Raw genomic sequence first — 18,582 nt, forward strand, 5'->3', positions numbered from 1 at the left:
TACAATATGGGTTAGAAATTACTTTTGCTATTAATTCTGATTTCTTGTACTAGCCTACATTAATTTAATCACACCACTGTGTATTCTCTCTGAAAGACACAGGCAGTGAAACTCAGTGGCACTGTTTCAGCACTCACACACAAAGACTGACTCTGTGGAAATAACAGCAAAATATGTGAGCATATCCAGAAATCCTGGTCCCCTAAAAAATGTTTCAAAGAGGTCTGATTGCCACACAAAGATGTCCATCAGATTCCAAACGTGTCTCATCATAAACAGAGGCACCAGTTTCAGTGGCTGCTTTGCATTTGAGTTTCATGCCAGAATTTTGACAAGAGGCACGTGAGGGCACAGGACATTCCTTATCTCTTTTCCTTGGCTCCCCAAACTCATTCCTCCCCAGACCTATCTAATGAGCTGGATTTTTCTGAGCAGGACAATGAATGTGTCCCATAACTGCTGCCAAGCCTCCATCTTCCTGTCAATGAAAGACTCAAGTGTTGAATTTCTTATTAGCTGCATCTCTTCTGTCTTATCTGAAATTACACACACATTGTCAGTGGAAGCTGAAATTAAATGCGAGATGCAGTCCCTTACTGGCCAGGGCTTCCTCTCAGGGTTCTTTCTAATGATTATTTTCATATGTGGCAGTGCCTTGCACCACTGTGCAGAACCAGACCCAGACCCAAGCATTCCTGTAGGTGCCATGTGGAACAGGAGTGACAGACACTCCTGACTCAGTTTTTCCAACGCCTGGCAGGCTGATTGCCTTACACACAATTCAGTATATGGAGAAACTTTTTTTTTTTTGGTGTAATTTCTGAAATATCTTCTTTCAGGCAATGCACATATCTCAGGACCACAAATTGGCTCCTCATGTGAACCACAGACCCAGCCCAAGTTACTTCCTGCCCGCAGGCACTTGCACCACTCCCTGATTAAGGGTGAATGTCATTCCTACCCAGGTGACTATGGCAGCACCCATCCTGCAGACAGCACTGTAGGGACTTGAGGCCTTGCTGAGGAACTGAAAGAACTGGGTTCTGACATGGCTGTGACTCACAATCTCCGGAGCACAGAAGAGAATCTGGGATTTACATGATGGACAAGGCATGAAAAGATGAATGACATGATTATCATCACCCTATCCTTCCCCTGGAACAACTTTGAATGAAAGTGCCTGTGGTTTCTCTGATCTAGGTGGATCACAATAATGTCAGTTTACACCAGTTATATCCAGAGCATGCCAGCTGATAAGAGAGCTTGGTACAGAGACACCTAAAGTGTAAATCCCACATGGCCCAAGAGGACATAGATTAGACAAAATGGGAGTGGGTAGACTGAGCTTGAGGAATTTCACTAGTAAAAACTCAGATACTTATATTGCCCCTTAGTTATAAGACTACTTTCCCTATTCCTTTCTTTTAAAAGAAGCTAGTCTTCCCTTATTTAAAAAAAAAAAATATATAAGGAGGTTTGATTGTATGAAAATGTACACAGGTTTGCTTTGACAAGGCATGTTCACCAGGCAGATAACAAAAAGACAGCTGGTGGCTGCTGGGGGGGACACAGAGCAGGGAAATAAAGCTCCTGCTCTGAACAGCCCAGCAGTGGAGGGTCAGTCATTACCTGTACCTCCAGCTCACAACAACCAGGTAACTCAGGAGAGCACCAATGTCACACACAACAACCCCTCTGAGGGGGCTCAAACAGCTTCATTTTGCTTTTCTTCAAAGTAACAAAAACTTCAGGAGGGGAAAATGCTGCTGAATTACACACAAGGAGAGACAAGAAAAGGCAACATCTGTTACAGCCAGCACTGAGGGGATCACTCTTAGGAAGGCTCTCGCTCACCCACACCAAGCCTGTAATTAGACACCGTGTGGGCAGGTCTGCACCTACTGTGGTGGCACTGATTCCAAGTGAAAAAGGCCAGCAGCCACCAGGATCTGACAGGGAGCTGGCTGAACAGAGCCTGCAAAGCACCCACCCCTTCTGCCTTCACAGTGGTAAGTGCTGAAAAATTGCTGGGGTTTAGGGATGGGTGTCTGTACGAGCTGTAGCTCGGGACTTCAAGGATTCCTCAGCTTAAAAATAGCCAGGCTGAGTGGTGTGGACTGAGTGAACATGCAAAAAGCAAAGAGCAGCACTCAGAGAGGGACCTGGGCAGCAGCTAGGAGGCTTAGGACTTTTCAATTCCAGGAAATCCCAGTAGGGGATGAGAATTTCTGGGCTGTGACAATGCAGTGCAGCTAGGAAAACAGGGTGGGTTCAGTGGGGCTAAGGTAATCTGAAGCTGAATGTATCCCTGTTTTTAAAGGAAGAACACAATGACAGTATTTGCAGATGGTGGCTGGATTTCTTTCATTTTCAAGGGAAAATGCATTAAAACACGAGTAACAGCAGAAATGAAAAAGGAGGATAAAACAGGCTACCTATTTAAGCATTATTAGGAGCACTGAAAATTTAAAGGGAGAATGGAAATGGGGAAGAATTATAGAGCTGTTTTGTGGAAGAATGTGAAAAATGAGACTTTTTTTGGTAGACTACTGTGCACAGGGGAACTTGAACTAGTCACTGACAAGGGTTATTCTACAATTCAGAAATGGACAATAAAAAGACAATAGTGTTGGTCTTGGAGCTGACTAAGCTTAAAAGCAGCCTAATCATGGAGATGAGCAGTGGAGATCACCCAGGGAGGACAGACAAGTGGCCAGGTGGTGGCTGCAGGTCAGCTGAAGGCTCCCTGGTTACTTAGAATTGGCACAGCCACTTCCCCAAACTGAATCACTTATGTTGTTAGTTTGTTTTGGGTTTTTTATGAAGCTTGTAGTCAGATTAAATTATCGTAATTGTCTCTGTAAACTGGAATGTATGACTACCATGTAAGGTCAAGGTGAGAACCCTATTATTTAGGAAATCTGAGCAAATACTGCACAGTAGGAAGCCAGACTTGTTATTAAATATATTTTCTTCACTGTTATCCTACAATTTCCTAAGTTGTTCACCAGTTCTAAGCAACTGACCTAAACAACTTAAATCGTACTGCACCTGCCAACATACCTACCTAACCTTTTATTGGAGCTCTTCCCACATTAAATGCTTAAAGAAAATAATTTGCATCACTATTCTGAGTCATTCAGGTCAATGTCCTAGTCCTCTGTTTCAGATTCAGTTTAAGAGGTCAATTGGCACCCAGAAAAATCTCCTACCCAGAGCAGACAATGTGTGTGAGCCCTGCCTTGCCATGGTTATTACTTTGTATTGGGTGGTTTGAAGGAAGAAAATTTGCAAAAGGTTCTGCACATCTTTGCTCTGCCACAAAATTGATTTCTCTAATGTTAAATGTGTGGGTTCCTGAGCTATTCAATCAAGGCCAGTACCTTCCTGCAGAGCTTCACTGTACCTAAAAGCTGGTGAGCAAGCAGGAAAGGAGGCTGACCAATGCCAAGATGATTTTTACTTGTCATTGCTCATTTGTACTGAAGCAGTGTCAGAACCTTCATCCAGAACCCTGCACTGGGTCCATGGGAAGGAGCTGGAGATGAAATAAAGTCTTTAACAATTATGCCAATTACTCTGCTATCTGAGTTATCACACCATATCACCAGCATTTTCCTCAGTACTCTGCACTCCAGTTTTGAGTATTTGATAGTTATTTGATAGTCTGCTCAAGTGCTGTGCCTGAGCCACTGACTGTGGGCTGTGCCTTGGAAAAATTGTATTCTTTGTGTGCTTGTATAGAGCAGGCTGAACAACAAAATCGCATTCAAATAAACAACTAAAAATCATATTGTACTTTCAGGTATTCACATATATAATAAAGGATAAATACGTACATGATCCCCACTATGAGGCCTAAAGATACCATTGTCATTTTTTAAAATTTTCTTTCTTTTACCATTTAAAGTAATGTTCCACACGTGGGTGTGCAAGTAGTTCTCTAAATGCCTCACACTCAAAGCCATGCAAGAACTTGCTGGGAGAATGAGAAATTTAACCTACAACTCCTACATCTAAAGCTTATATGTTAAACTCTGGATGGGTTCTCCTCCTTTTATTGATTTGCAATTTTAACTGAATGCTGAGCCAGACTGCTGAAAAATAAGAAAGCAATAAAACAGAGAAAAGACAGAACTGCAAAGATATTCTCTGCTTAAGGACAGTGCTAGTGCAGGGAATATAGGAAATATAGTTGCAGTGGTAAGGCAAGAAAAAAATTGGAAAAAAAAAACCAAAAAAAAATCACACATCAAAAGGACCTGAAAGAAGGGAGAGAACCTAAACTTCAGTATTAAAGGGGATAAAGCAGACCTGAAAATTGGAAAGGAGTATTCCCCCAATTTTATGTATGGAAACAAAGAACAACAAGTTCCATGGCACTTCAAAAGTCACTACTAATACATTAGCAAGACTTTAAAGGTCTTTGCAGTTACAGCTCCCTCAAATGTTCACCTCAGATCTGCAAACATGATATGCAATGTGGCAGCATTTGATTCCCCAAACACCAAAAAACAATCCTACATCCAAAAACTGTAGTTTTTTTACACACTTTAGCCTAGATGTCAGCATTTTTTCAGTCTGAGCTCACGTCCAGTAATATCAATGCTGAGAGCTGGCATTCAGTGCAATGCCAGAAGCTGATTCCTCCAAAACCTTTGTCAGTGATGATCCAGCATGAGCAGCGAGTTAAACAACCCCTGAAGCAAGAAAGCCAAAAAACCAAAATCACACCTTGATCGTGGTAAGCTCTGATATATGATATGATAATGATATGATATGTGATAACATATTATATGTAATATGACAGGATGGTTCACAGCAGCAAGAACTGTATTTGTAAACCCAGGAGCTGCCCTCTAGTTCTTCCAACTGAAGCCTGAAATGCAATAATTACTCAATTTTTAATCTACTTAATCCATGCGTTTAATTTTAATCTACTTAACTGTTGTAGTATTGCATGTATATAATTTTACTTTCTTAATCAAAATGTCAAGTGGCAGAGATCTTCCTAAAATCCAAGGATCATGTGGCTTAAAATGTTGATCTTCTAAGACTGTCAGTTAGTTTGTCATGTCATGTAAGTGAATTCAATTATACAATTTAATCTTTTAACAGTTCTTCATGATTTTTCTTTCATGAATGAGTGGAGAAACTCCCCTGTGGAGAATTTCATTATTCTGCTTAGGTTGATGCTGGACTGAAATTCCACAGGTCTGAAATTCCTCAGGGTATCCATCCTAGTTTTTTACCTAATATCATATTAATTTTCTTCAAATTATGTATCTGGATTTTTCCCACAGATCAATATCTTAAAAAAAAATTACCAATAGTTTTTCTGATAGTTTCTTTTTTTTTTTGAAGAGTGTATGAGTTACTGAAGTTCAATGTTTTTTTGAATTTCCAGCTCCAACAGCTATTCTTCATCAGATCTAAAACAATTGTCTGAACAGAGAATTAGTGAGAATTGTTTTTTCCCCTGCTGTGAATTCCACCTGGTTTTGGTAAAGATAAACAAAAAGACATTGTATCTTCTTAATTCTTTCATGCATCAAATATTTTTCCTTAATTTCAATGCCCATAAATTATACACGTTGATGTTGTTATTTTCCCTCTGAAATCTGTGTAACTTTTAGTCATTCATTCCCAGTTACCAGTATTACTCTTTTTTGTCTCCCTGTTTTCTTCTAATTTCTTCCACTTTACCAAGTTACCCATAGGTTTTTAATTTATTTTCTATTACTTTTATTTTTCAGCATAAAGCTCTCCAATTTTTATTAAAGAAAACAGCAGCCATTTTTGTACCCTGGTACTGCCCACCAGAAAAAGAGATAACAAGTGCTATAACAGAATGGTGAGTAAAATTCTTAGTAATTCAATACATAACAAATGTTGTTTAAAATGTTTAAAAAAATCTATTTATGGCAGTGAAATCATTGGGTTAAAATGCTGATAATGAGAACTCCTGAGATTTGTCCTTGCTTCTGTGTGTCTGCTTGTGTGCATGTCCAAAGAAGGTGTGTGGGTACATGTGTGGGACTTAAAAATACACTGCAGACAGTCATTATGCAGACTTTCTCATATCTCCCCAGCCCCACTGTGGCCCATGAGTCACTCATTGAGCAACAGTGTCCTGAAGGTGACTTGATGTCCTGTTGTGAGGAGCCACCACTGCTCCAGTGGAGCTTTTATATGACAGGATGGCAGGCTAGGAATATTTGCAATTTCTTTTTCTAGGCTGAACATCAATTTAAGAATATTTGGTGCGGGTTTTGCACGTTTTCTGTGCATTGAGATGCTACCTGAGCTCAGCACAGAGCAGCCTCCTGCCAGCAGCACTGGGTAGGCTGAGCTCACAATCACAAACAAGTCGTTCCAGTTCCTCTTGTTCAGCACTACGCCTCCTAAATGCCCAGTGGAAGAATTTTCAAATTGCACGCTGCCTGAGCTCTTTTTACATAGCTTTTTAACCTCTTTGCAATCTTTCTGTCATTAACGTAGGCTGACACAGAAAGGTTTCCCACTTAAAAATTATCTTCTACCCAAACTAAAACCCTCTTAATAACAGAATGTTTCAACATTCCACAAATGATAAAATTTCTGCTACTCCTTTTATTTCACATGTCCATTTTTATTTTCTTCCTTCAAAGGAAGATCCTTTGAAGGAAATTACTGATCACTTTTATTTGGCAATGATCTCCCACATGTCCTTAAATCATTACTTGCCTTTCAAGCTTTGGGTCTGAAAATTCTACTCTCCTTCCTGCTGTAGTTCTCCTGACAGGGACTGTACATCTCCTGGGTGTGATTAATAATTTTTTTATTTAATTTTTAATTTTGTATTAATTATTTATTAATATTAAGAAATCCTGTGGAGTTCTCCAATTCATTTGGTGAGCCACATCAGCTGTGATTTTCCTGCACTGTCATCAGGTTCTCATCAGGATGATGGGCACCTTGACAGACATTCCAGCTGAATGGAGCTGCTCCTTTTGGCTAACAGTTGGGACTTCTCTGTTCCTGCCCTTCACCAGCTGCTTAGAATAGCTCCTGATCCTTTTCTCTCCTATTTTACTGCCAGACTTCCTCTCTGCTTTCCACTCTCCTCGAGCAGATAGTTTTCCTCTCTGGTAACAACATCAATAAATGAGGTTTAGGATCAGAACTGTATTTCTGATTAAATTTCATGATTCCTCTCAGCTCTGCACTTTGCAGCTCCTGCTCACTGCTGAGATATTCATCCTCACTCCTCTGCCCTAACACACAAACAAAACAAGCTATTACCAAACAGGGACTTCAGAGTTTATTAGAGAGTGCTCTGACCTGTCCCGTTTGGCTTTGTGAGGAAACCATGTCATTACAGCCAAGTAATCCCACTTCCATCAAAAACAAGCACAGAGGTGGATCACACATTCCTCCTGTCTGACACGTGTCACACAAGCTTCAATTCTGTAAAATTCCCAATTGTTTCTTCTTTGTTTCTGAAAGCATTTTGTAGTGTCAGGGGCCTTTGGGGTGTTGTGTTTCTGGCTTTCTCACATCTGTAAAAACGTCACTTGGAGACTGCTATGCACATAGACAGATTATAACTACTGAATTTCCCACTTCTTCTTAATATTTCTAATGAGCTATCCCAGTGGCCGGGGGTGCCAACTCAGATTTTTGGTTTAAAAGTAAAGCAGTATTTTGGAAATGGAGTGTGGGTGCCATAGGAAACACCTAAAACAGGAAATTAAGAACAGTGACTGAGGCAAACGAGAGGGGAGGAGGTGAAATTCATGGAAGATCTGACACAGAAAAGACCAGTGAGGAAAGTGTACAGGAAAGGAATCTGACCAAAGCTTTTCTTGCAGTGAGGGACCTAAGCTGCCAAGAGTGCAGACTGCAACAAGTTACATGCACCACTGTGCTTGTTGTACCACACCTCTCACCTCTCCCACCACAGCTGGAAAAAAAAAATCAGGATCCTGTGATCTGATTGACCCCAGCAGCAGTCAGCATGCAGTATTGTCCATGCAAGAGATGCAGTGAACAGCAAATCTGAGTGCTGGGGAAGGATCCCTTCCCTCATCCTGCTGGGAACACAGCCCCTCAAGCAGCCCAGGTTGCTGCTGGCTGTGGGGCACATTGTTTTATGGTCATTTGGTGTCTGCCAGGACCCCCAGGCCTCCTTCTGGCTGATGGGTCTCCTCTGTGCACAGACCACTGTCTGAGGCTATTCCTCTTCAGGTGAAGGTCTTTGCATTTCTCTTTGCATTACGCTCTTTCAAAAAGACAAAGCACTCAAAATAAACTGCTTAACCTGTGTATTCAATTTGCTTTAGGTGCTTGGAATGTGGATTGTTGCATTTTACCTCCTTGGCAGAGTAGCAGGTGAGAACTTGTATCTTTAAATACTGCCACCAGAAAGTGAATTCAGATGAACTGGGACATGGCAATGATGACTGTTATTTTCCTTTACATTGGAATTGTAGTATGATTTTTTGTAGTATGGGTCATTTGTAGAGCAATGTCTGTTACAGTGCATGGAACTAATGCTAAAAGGCTCTGCTATGTTTAAAAGTTATTTTTAAGAGCGCAAGAGACATAACTCTCTGCTGAAAATCCACAGAGAAATTCAGAATTGTGTGTCCTACTTCTATCATGGCAGTGCAAGATCTTTAAAAAGAACTGATCAGCAACAGGGTGCTCAGCCCACCAATGCTAAAACATAAAAGTTGAGTGTAAGAGAGCACAAGACCCACTTGATCTAGAAAAAAATACTATTTTGAAGGAAATATTCACATCATTCTTTGTACAAGGTTACCTCATTCCCATGACAGAGACACAATGCTTTGGAGTAGAAGGTATACAGGAGCAATTCTAACAAGCATTTCTTACTAGGCTGTTTTTAAAAAGGAACTGAACTAATTCTTTACAAGCCTAGAAAGTGGTGTCAAAACACTGTGTGGGTCTTTACTTGGTTTATCCTCCTCTACTTGGTTTATTTAGCTCTGCTTGTGTTCCCACTTGAGGCAATGCACACAAAGGACATATAAATGACCTTTAAAAAATTCATTTCAAAATCAATCATAAAATTACATCCTTAGTTTTTTGCTCTTCAAACTGCTTTAGTCTCAAATACATCATCAAGCAAGAGAGTCATTCATGTAAACAAGTTGTTTCTTCTGCTCTAGGTAAAGAAGTTTGCTACCCCAGGCTTGGCTGTTTTACAGATGACCCCCCCTGGTCTGGGGTACCAGGGAGGCTTCTGACAGGTTTGCCTGATTCTCCAGAAGAGATGAACATCAGCTTCTCTCTCTACACCAGAGAAACAGGAAATAACTCACAGGTGACATTTATTTTCAACATTAAAAGCTGACTGAACCTAAAAATGTTTGTTAACTTGTTACAAAGTCTGTGTCAGTCACCATAGGCAAACAAGTCAGAATCAGAAGTTAGTTTGCAGGTACACTAGTGAATGCACTTTGGGGTAAAACACAAAAAAATTTTATGAATGAACTGTAGGGCACAAGAAGTTTCCTGGTATTTTCCTGAAATGTAGGATATAGGTTATGGCAGACTACCTTTTGCATGTATTTAAGTCCCTGAGAAAGGTTGGAGTACATGGGATACACTCAGCAGCAGGTTGCTCAGCACTTCTGGTGCTGATAAAATAAATCAAAACACAGCTTCCACTACTTCTCATTAAACCTCAGCATATCTATGATCTAGGGCACAGCCCTTCCACACCCAAACTCCCTGAGCTGACATCACAGCCCCTGTATTTGTCTGAAAACAATACAGACAAATAACATTATCAAGGAAAAATAGATAATTAAGTAGCTTGCAGCTTGATCTTGTGTGAAGATCAGCTTCACCCCTGCTGCATGCAGCCCTTGCATGAAGTTCTTCCAGCCTTTCTGGAGTGGCTGATGAGGAAAACAGGCTGCAGCTTGGAAGCAGAGCAGCACACTGGAGCCAAAGGTCAGGTCAGCAAAGGGCAAGCTGGAGCAGGAATTGTGGAGCTGGCGGGCTGCTCCCTGGAGAAACCCATCACCTCAAGCCAAGAGACACCCTGTGACAATGTGGCACTTTTAGGTTGCTTCATATCCTGCAAAAGGGGGTTCTGCATCATCATCACTCTGCAGAGTGATGGGAGCAGCAATAACCACAAGGGCTCCATTTCTGTGGAAACCATAGTGGAACTGAGCAAGATGATATCCTTGGTCCCTGAGTTCCAAAAACCACAGACTTTGTCCTGTCAGAGTCCCTTTAGTCCTGAGGGTATGACCTAGCAGACTTTTTTAAATGTTCAGAAGTAGGACCAGATAAAACCTTTTTTTTTTTTTTTTGACCTATAGGTGATCTCAGCGATAAACTCCTCGACCATCCAGAAGTCACATTTTTCCTCACATAGGAAAACCTCCTTCATCATTCATGGATTTGGCAGCACTGGAAAAACAGGCTGGGTGGTAGAAATGTGCTTGGTATGAGACAGTATCCCCTGGTTCCCATCAGCTCTCTTGCTCTCCTTTGGGCAGTAATACCCACCATGCATTTTACAGTTCATTAGGGGGTAGAAGATATGAACCAAGAATTAAATTTTACACACACCAGTGTTGCCACTCAGGAAGATGCAGCATATCAAGGTCCCTTGGTCCTCTCTGACATTGTTTTTCTCTAGTTTCCATTTGCAAACCCTGCAGATCAGACAAAAGCAATAACTGAACAGAGCTGTCCCCAGCCCCTACACCCATGTGCAGACATGGGATTAGACACCAAATCACAGCTGCTCCCAGTAGCAGCAACTGAGCCTTCCTTCAGTCCAAGGGCCCTCCTGACTGTAAAGCTCAAGTTTCAGTCTATAAATACAACCCTGCTGCACCACCATTTGTTCTTAGAGAAAAACAAAACCAACCCAAACAACAACACAACCCAAACAAACAAACAAACAAACATAAGAGCACCACCAAAATTTTTGCTTTTTGTTTGATTAGAGAGTCCAGTGGAAAACCCATTTCAAATACGAAATGTGGAAGCTCCCACAAAACCAGCAGAGTGTACCTTGGCTCTGGCAGACAAGCAAGATCTGTTCTACCTGCTGCTGCTTCTGTGCTGGCAGGGAAAAGGCCAGGCTGGGAAAAGACACCACTGGATACTAAGTCACAAATTGGCAGCACTACTTCTGTTCACAAATCTACGAACACTTTTAATCTGAAATTAAATTTCAGATTAAATTTCTTTCTTATTTTTTTTTTCAATTGAAAAGAAGCAGCAATTCTTTCTGGCTCTCTACGCTACAAACTTATATTTGTACATAACTTATGTTTGTACAAACTTATGGTCCCCACAGGAGAGGAGTGAGTCCAGGATGCATTATAGTTCCACTTCTGTTTTCCTTTCCATTCACCTTTAGCTGTTTCTCATGGATTAATTTTTGTTACCACTCCTTGTTCTATCTCAAACCTTAAGTGAGCCTTATTCACAGAAAACTGTAACTGCAGACTAACATGATTCTTCCCTGGAAAAATGACTATCTCTGCAGGACTGTGCCCAGTACCAAAGTGGCCAATGCTTTCTTTGCTGAAATAGAACCCTTCTTCTCTCCTCCAATTTTTTTGAGTCTGACATTTGAGTCTTTCACAGTTTTAATCCCAGTTGGTAAATAAGACAGTATACTTCTTATACAATTCAGTTAAACTACCAACATCCCTCAAGGAAAGTCACAATACTGTACATAGAATCTACTGTGCAGTTGTATGGCATTTCAGAAGTATTTCAAATATAGAAATGGTGTATAAAGTAAAATATTTTTATTACAGTTTTCATAATTGGTATTTTTTTGAGGAATGGCTTGTTACATTCTCTCTTGTAAGATGTGTTTCAGTGTAGTACAGGCTACGGTGAAGAGCCCCATTTAGTAAAGAATGAGAAACTTCATTATTATGTTACATTTTAATCCTTAGTCCAGTTTAAAGTGAATCTTTGATTGTTATTTTGTTTCTTTAAATACTTTGCTTTGTGTGTTCCCCCGTCAGCTGTTACTGGAGGTGGAAAACATCAACTGCATTGCTGTGGATTGGAAAGAGGGAGCAAAAGGCACCTACGTCAGTGCAGTGAACAACATCCGTGTGCTGGGGGCTGAGGTTGCTTATTTCATAACAGCTCTGCAGGTAAAACACCCTGCTTCACCAGCCACTGGCTGTTCCTCAGTGCTCCTGCTGGGGCTGTGACCCTGCTGCCTGGGGTTTGAACCTTGGCCAGCATGGTCAGGCAGGGCTGTCCGGCTGAGATCCAGCTAATTATGCTAATTACCGGCCCTGTGAGGACTTCTCACAGCCTCAAAGGACACAGATGAAGCTGAGACTGAGGAGATGTGCCTGTTAATTAGAGACAGTAGGTGGCAACATCTCCATACGATGTTGCAGGCAAGCCAGCATTCCAGGGAAACGAGGCAAGTTCAGTGCTAACCAGAGCTTCCCAGTGTTATACAGCCGTGCCAGAAGTGCATTAATATCTCAGCACCACCAAAACAAGCTGCCTTACTTGATAATTCCATGTTTGCTGCCTACAGGCACCATGAACTGAGCAGTTGCCTCCTGGCTGCGAGCCTCCTGTTCCCAAAGGCAGCTGTTCACTCTTGCACAGAGTGCAGAACCGCTCACTTGCAAGGTTTGTGCAGCAGCATTTCCCACTGATTTCAGAAAGACTCAGGGGTACTTGGAGCAGCTGAAAGTCAGAATTTTGCCTGGACTTGACCCTGGCACTGGACTTGACCCCGGCCAGGAGTTGTTCATCTTGAAGTGCAGCAAAAGGAAGTTCAGAGCCCATGAGGAAACGTGCCAACCTTGCAAGAACCTGAGGCTCAAAGAACACTTTACCAAAATCTACTGTTCCTTCCCAGGAAAATCATGTAGCCTCACACATTTGGCTTCTGGATCTTTCTCCTCTATGTAGAAATATCAGGTCATTTAAAGATGTGTTCAGTTTCTTATTTACTTTCTCTCTTATTGCATCATGGGCAGTCTAGGGCACCCTTTCTTCCCTTACAAAAATGCATAAATGATACTTAGACTTCCTTGTCTTTTTCCTAATTAAAAAATTTCTAGAGTTTTATTGTCAGAAAAGTTCAGCTGCATTGTAAATGGAAGCACTGCAGTAAAATGTTTTCAGAGGAATCTGACACCTAACAATAAAGGCACAGAATCACAGAATCACAGAATTTTTAGGTTGGAAGAGACCTTTAAGATCATCGAGTCCAACCCATGTTCCAAGACCTCAACTAGATCATGGCACCAAGTGCCACATCCAGTCTTTTTTTAAACAAATCCAGGGATGGTGACTCCACCACCTCCCTGGGCAGATGATTCCAGTATTTGACCACTCTTTCTGTGAAAATCTTCCTCCTTAATTCTAGCCTGTATCTCCCTTGGCGTAGCTTGAGACTGTGTCCTCTGAATGGGCAGACAGGCCCATTCTCCAGATCTGCTTTAATTCTGGTACACACATTACAAAACTTAATGTAAAAAACTCAAGCAGTTAGCAACTTTGTTGGTTTTGGATGCTACAAAACTCAATGAAATCTCAGCAGTGTAAGGCTTGTACAGGTAAGACCTGGCTAACAGGAGAATGGATGTCACCTCACCTGAGCTTGGCAGTGAAAATCTTATTCATTACAGGATCACATATTCTAAATAGATATGTGACCAAAAAAAAAAAAAAAAAGGCTGCATAGTAGCAGAAATAAATGAAAAAGAAGATCATTTTTATGGAAAATTACATTAGGGATTGATCCAAATGGGAAAGATGGTCCATATTTTGTCACACAGGATAATGGAATACAGCAAGCATATGCCAACACCACAACAGGGAACCCTTCATCACTATGCATGTAAAAATCCAGATGGGATCATTTTTCTGTCAATTCTTAGTGTAATTTAAACAGCAATTAACTCAAGGAACTCCCCCTCTGTTTGCTATGCAGAAAGTCGGCCTAGATGTTCCCAGAGGCCCATAATGTCAGCCCTTCTCTTTGCTTGTTATTCAAAGCCTGTGTTCTTATCTCCTACCACCACCACCACTTTAATGATCAGAAAATGTTCGGGTACTCCCCTTATGAAATCCATTTAATTGGCCACAGCCTGGGAGCACACACGGCAGGAGAGGCGGGAAGAAGGATCCGAGGCATCCGACGGATAACAGGTAATGGATAACTCTGCTCACAGAGATGCAGAGCTAGCAGCTTGTGTTTAAAGGAAAAAAAAACTTGCAACAGTCAGTAGACTGGAATTAAATTATTGGCAGTGCTGGAGATACCTGTCATGAGAGCAGACAAAATTTATGCTTCTCAGAAACAGGGTAATTATTGCATCTTCTTTCTGTGTTTAGGTGAAGTACTCTTTAGTGGAAGGACAAGCATAGCTAACATGTTTGTAGCATTACCATCATTCTCTGGGTTACATCAAGCCAAAGACAAAGCAACAAGAGCCCTTAGTTTTCCCTATTTACAGCTTTAGAGTCCAGTAATAAGTCCATGGGTAATAAATGCCTCCTTCCTAGTAATATAATGTGTCATTATATAATCTATTGAAAAAAAATAGTTTACTTCTCTTGGAATAAGTTTTCAGAAAGGTTCACAAAACCATACTATTTGCATATTTTTTAGAAATTCACATCATTATTGAGCTTGTCTTTTGCAAAACTAAACATCTGATTTCATGAGTTGGTGAAAGATATATTAACACGTGCAACACTTCTCTCTCTCCCTCAACCACTAAATGTGGGGGTTTCTTTTAGGTTTAGACCCTGCTGGGCCCTATTTTGAAGGTACTCCTGCCGAGGTGAGACTGGATCCTACAGATGCAAACTTTGTTGATGTTATCCACAGCAATGCTGCTCACTTCCCTGCAGCAGGTGAGTGCTCCTGTGCCAGGGGGCACCTGCAGGGATGGGCATGGCACCAAGACACTGACACCTTCCCATGCATGTCTCAGGGTTTGGAATGTATAACACCACTGGGCACCTGGACTTTTACCCAAATGGAGGAACTGTGATGCCTGGATGCGCTGATTTAATTCCAGAGATGAAACAAAGTGATTTTGAAGCCATCATTGCAGGTAAACATACAATTCCAACACAATTAATATTTTATTTTTGTTCAGTTCTGAAACATGAGCTGTGAAAATTGCCCATTGGAAGAAAACAGGAAAACAAAATTGCTTTTTGCCTGAAAGGAATAAGAAACAACAAAGGCTGGAACAGAACAGTGCTCCACAGAGAGCTCTGCAGGGAAAGGAGGTGTCATACATGCCTAAACCCTGCTTCTGTAATTTGAAATCAGATACAAACCCCAAAAAGGCAGGAAGCAGGGGGTCTGCAGGTCCAACAACCCCAGCAGGAGACTTTCCAGGCTGAGCAAGGCCAAATCAGCAGCATGACAGCACCACCTCTGGTTTCTTGCAGATGCTGTAAAGGGCATCCAACACTTCTAAGGCATGAATTAGGTAAAAGCACTCAGTGTTTCCAGGGACTGTACATGCCTCACCTCTGAATCTGAAACTTCTCTCTTTTCAGAGATTTTGGACAGTTTGGTGGATTCTCCATGCTCTGTTAAGTCCTTAAAACTGTGACAAGTGTTATCTTGCTATGACATCTCATATATATATATATATATATATATATATATATATATATATATATATATATATGTATGTATGTATGTATGTATATATGACTGTCTTCTTAAAAGGCACTATTACACCATAGCAAACCAATGCATCTCACTGGAAATCTTAGGGTAATGGTACACCATTCTCTAGACAAAACCCAAAAAACCAGCAATTTCTCCTGCAACTAGAAATTCAGACCAAAAAAGAAATTATTACAGGCCCATTCTGCTGTTCTGTTGTGTGCCTGAGCTGTTTCCATGGTGAGACAAGGGCAACTCTTGCAGAGTATTACAGGAGGTTGTTTTATCAGAGCTCATAAACTTTAAACTTTTTTCCAACAGATGCTACACTCTTTGGGGGGTGCCACCACTCACGCAGCCACGAGTATTATTTTGCAAGTATCCTCTACCCCACTGGATACCTTGCTTATCCCTGTGGCTCATATGAAGACTTTAAGAAAGTAAGTATTTCAGCCCAGGAAGGCTGAGGTGTAAAGCAAATACTCCAGGTCTCTGGAGCAGCCAGCACTTGGATGCTGGTGGCTGGGTAGGAGGAAGCACAGCACACAGCAGTTCCACTATTCCACTCTGGAAAAGGAATCCTGAAGCACAAATGGTGTCACCAAAATACTGGGGACAAAAATGAAAGCTCGTGGAATTCCCACCCCAGACCTTCATGCAAAGGGAATGTCAGTTAGGTAGATGTATCCCACTAATTCCTACTTTTAGAGCCTCCAGAATCCTTGACTGCTCTCTAGTTTGCATTGGGCACTGATTAGAGCACCTAAATACTTTTATGAACGTGGCTCCTTTCATTTTCCCCCATTTGTGAATGCAGGCAAGTTCCCCTTGACTAGGAGGGTAAAACTGGCCTGTATTTTGCACTAGAATCTAACTGGAAAGTATTTGAACTAACAGGTTTCAGGCTATAACCATACACAGGCTCATTATTACCAAACCTGCTCAATCTGCACCCTCTTGGGTGCAGGAGCCATTATCTAAAACAAGTTTGTCAGGTTTTGGTGTTAAGTTATGAAAACACATAGTACTGCCACAGCTTTGCAAGATCAGAACAGCATCTGGAGCCTTAATTTCATAAGGGCTAGCATGAAAAATAATATTCCTCAGTAACTGATGCTCTTATTTTCCCTAGGGAATCTGTTTCCCATGTCCACAGGAGGGATGTCCAATGATGGGGCACTATGCTGACAGATTCCCAGAAAAACTGAAGAGGGTAGACCAAAAGTATTTTTTAAATACAGCAGCAGATGAGCCTTTTGCTAGTAAGTGGAGAAGGTTTGTTCCAGTCGCTCACAAGTTGGAAAAGTGCTTTGATGTGATTTACAGCCCTGTACCTGTGCTGCTTCTATAAATAACTGCTAATAGTCTGCCAGAAAATGCTACATTACTTGTGCAATGTAGCATTCAAGCTCACCAATGATAGTCTGGATTTATTTTTGGCTTTATTTATGCAGCTTGGAGACAAAAAGTATTTGTCAAATTGTCTGGTGTAAAGAAAACAAGGGGAGACATAAACCTGGTTTACTACGACACACAGGGGACCTCAAAAGAATATGAAGTTGCCAGGTAAGTTTAATTAATATTTTCCCTACAGTATTTAATGCTGCTTGCACTAATCTACATACTTTCCACATATTTAAGCAGTGCTAACACTCATCCTGCATTGCAAATATTCTGCTTCACATCAGATAGGAAAGAAGTCATTACTTAAGTAAGAACCGTGAGGGCAGATGGATGGTTGTAAAAAAGGAAGTGGAAGGCATCTCCATTTCCATGAGTTCTGTGTTTCTGAACTCCAGGTGAGTGATCCCTGCAAACTCAGCACACAAGGGCTCTGGGGACAGCCCAGTCTCACTCTTGTCACCTCCCCATGGTCTCCTGCCATGGGCACATTTAAAGTGTCCTGTACTGCTTTTCATCCTCTCCTCATTCAGAGCCCTGGTCCAGTGCCCTGTGCTCTTACAAAAAACACCAAAAATGCAAATTTCTATTGTAAAAAAAGGGAAAACCTGAAAATACATGGAACGTGTGATTAATTTCAGTGATCTCTGAACTGTTAAACTTAGTGATGCCATTTTTCCTTCTATTTGCAGTGGAGACCTCTCTCAAGATGATGTTTACACACAGTACCTTGATGTTGAAATCAACCCCAAAAATACTACAAAAATTGAATTTCTCTGGAATAAAGCCATATTCTCCCTGCTCTGGGCAAGACTGGGAGCAGAAACAGTCAATATAATACATGGAGCAGATGGCCATAGGTAAGTGTATCCCATTTGGAGGTCAGAAGGCATCTGAGAGAAAAGATGGAGAAATGTCTTAAATTTGACCCATGGTTTGTAATCAACAATGTGAATTTCAATGAGCAAAAGGACAAGGCATTGTGCTTTGGACAGAAAAAAAATCAGAAAAATCAGATGTTTGACTATGCACCAGGGAATAAATGTCTGAAAAAGAATACAGCAATTAATAATTTGAAATGTTTAGCTATTCCACAGCGAAACAATTACAAACCAAGACAAAGCAATTAAACCTCAAATTTTACAGCTGGTCCCCAAAAGAAGCAATTCGCCTTGTTACTGTTAATAGCAGATGTTAATAATCTTTGCAGCAGGCTATTAGGAACCTTCAGTGGGATTATGGGTTGGACTAACAGCCCTCAAGGTGACAGCTGGCACCCTTTCATTTTTCATTGGGCAAAAAGAGATAAAACTTGAATCAAGCCTTTTTTTTTTTTTTTTTTTCATCCCAGGTCAACTTTCTGTGGCCATGGAACTGTGGCATATGGAGATCCTCAGTTACTCACACCTTGCTAGAGGAAGCCAAGGTCTGTACATGGCAGCTGAGCAAACCCTTAGTCTTGTGCATGGAGATCTTGGCACAAAACACAATTAAAGCAGATTAAAAAAAAA

The 18,582-nt window shown here is 41.2% G+C and overlaps 1 protein-coding gene across 2 annotated transcripts; it reads left to right on the plus strand.

Moving 5' to 3' along the window:
• Positions 1 to 1,520: 1,520 nt before the first annotated feature.
• Positions 1,521 to 18,582, plus strand: LOC119702845 (pancreatic lipase-related protein 2-like). 2 transcript variants are annotated; one of them, XM_038141478.1, is made up of 14 exons: positions 1,521 to 2,009; positions 5,757 to 5,854; positions 8,325 to 8,373; positions 9,177 to 9,331; positions 10,344 to 10,469; positions 12,021 to 12,155; positions 14,076 to 14,184; positions 14,779 to 14,895; positions 14,976 to 15,098; positions 15,992 to 16,110; positions 16,803 to 16,932; positions 17,125 to 17,236; positions 17,764 to 17,931; positions 18,423 to 18,582. In XM_038141478.1, the coding sequence occupies exons 2-14, from the start codon at positions 5,852 to 5,854 to the stop codon at positions 18,484 to 18,486; spliced, it is 1,410 nt and encodes a 469-aa protein (XP_037997406.1). In that variant the 5' UTR covers positions 1,521 to 2,009; positions 5,757 to 5,851; the 3' UTR covers positions 18,487 to 18,582. The 2 variants fall into 2 exon arrangements, with proteins under 2 accessions (XP_037997406.1, XP_037997407.1); XM_038141479.1 differs by lacking the exon at positions 8,325 to 8,373.

Source organism: Motacilla alba, chromosome 6 (assembly GCF_015832195.1).
Source record: "Motacilla alba alba isolate MOTALB_02 chromosome 6, Motacilla_alba_V1.0_pri, whole genome shotgun sequence".
Taxonomy (NCBI): Eukaryota; Metazoa; Chordata; class Aves; order Passeriformes; family Motacillidae; genus Motacilla; species Motacilla alba.

Coding starts and splice junctions, on each gene's coding strand:
- LOC119702845 (XM_038141478.1), top strand. Junction 14,185..14,778: donor AGGCATCCGACGGATAACAG/GTAATGGATAAC, acceptor GGTTTCTTTTAG/GTTTAGACCCTGCTGGGCCC. Junction 17,932..18,422: donor CATGGAGCAGATGGCCATAG/GTAAGTGTATCC, acceptor TTTTCATCCCAG/GTCAACTTTCTGTGGCCATG.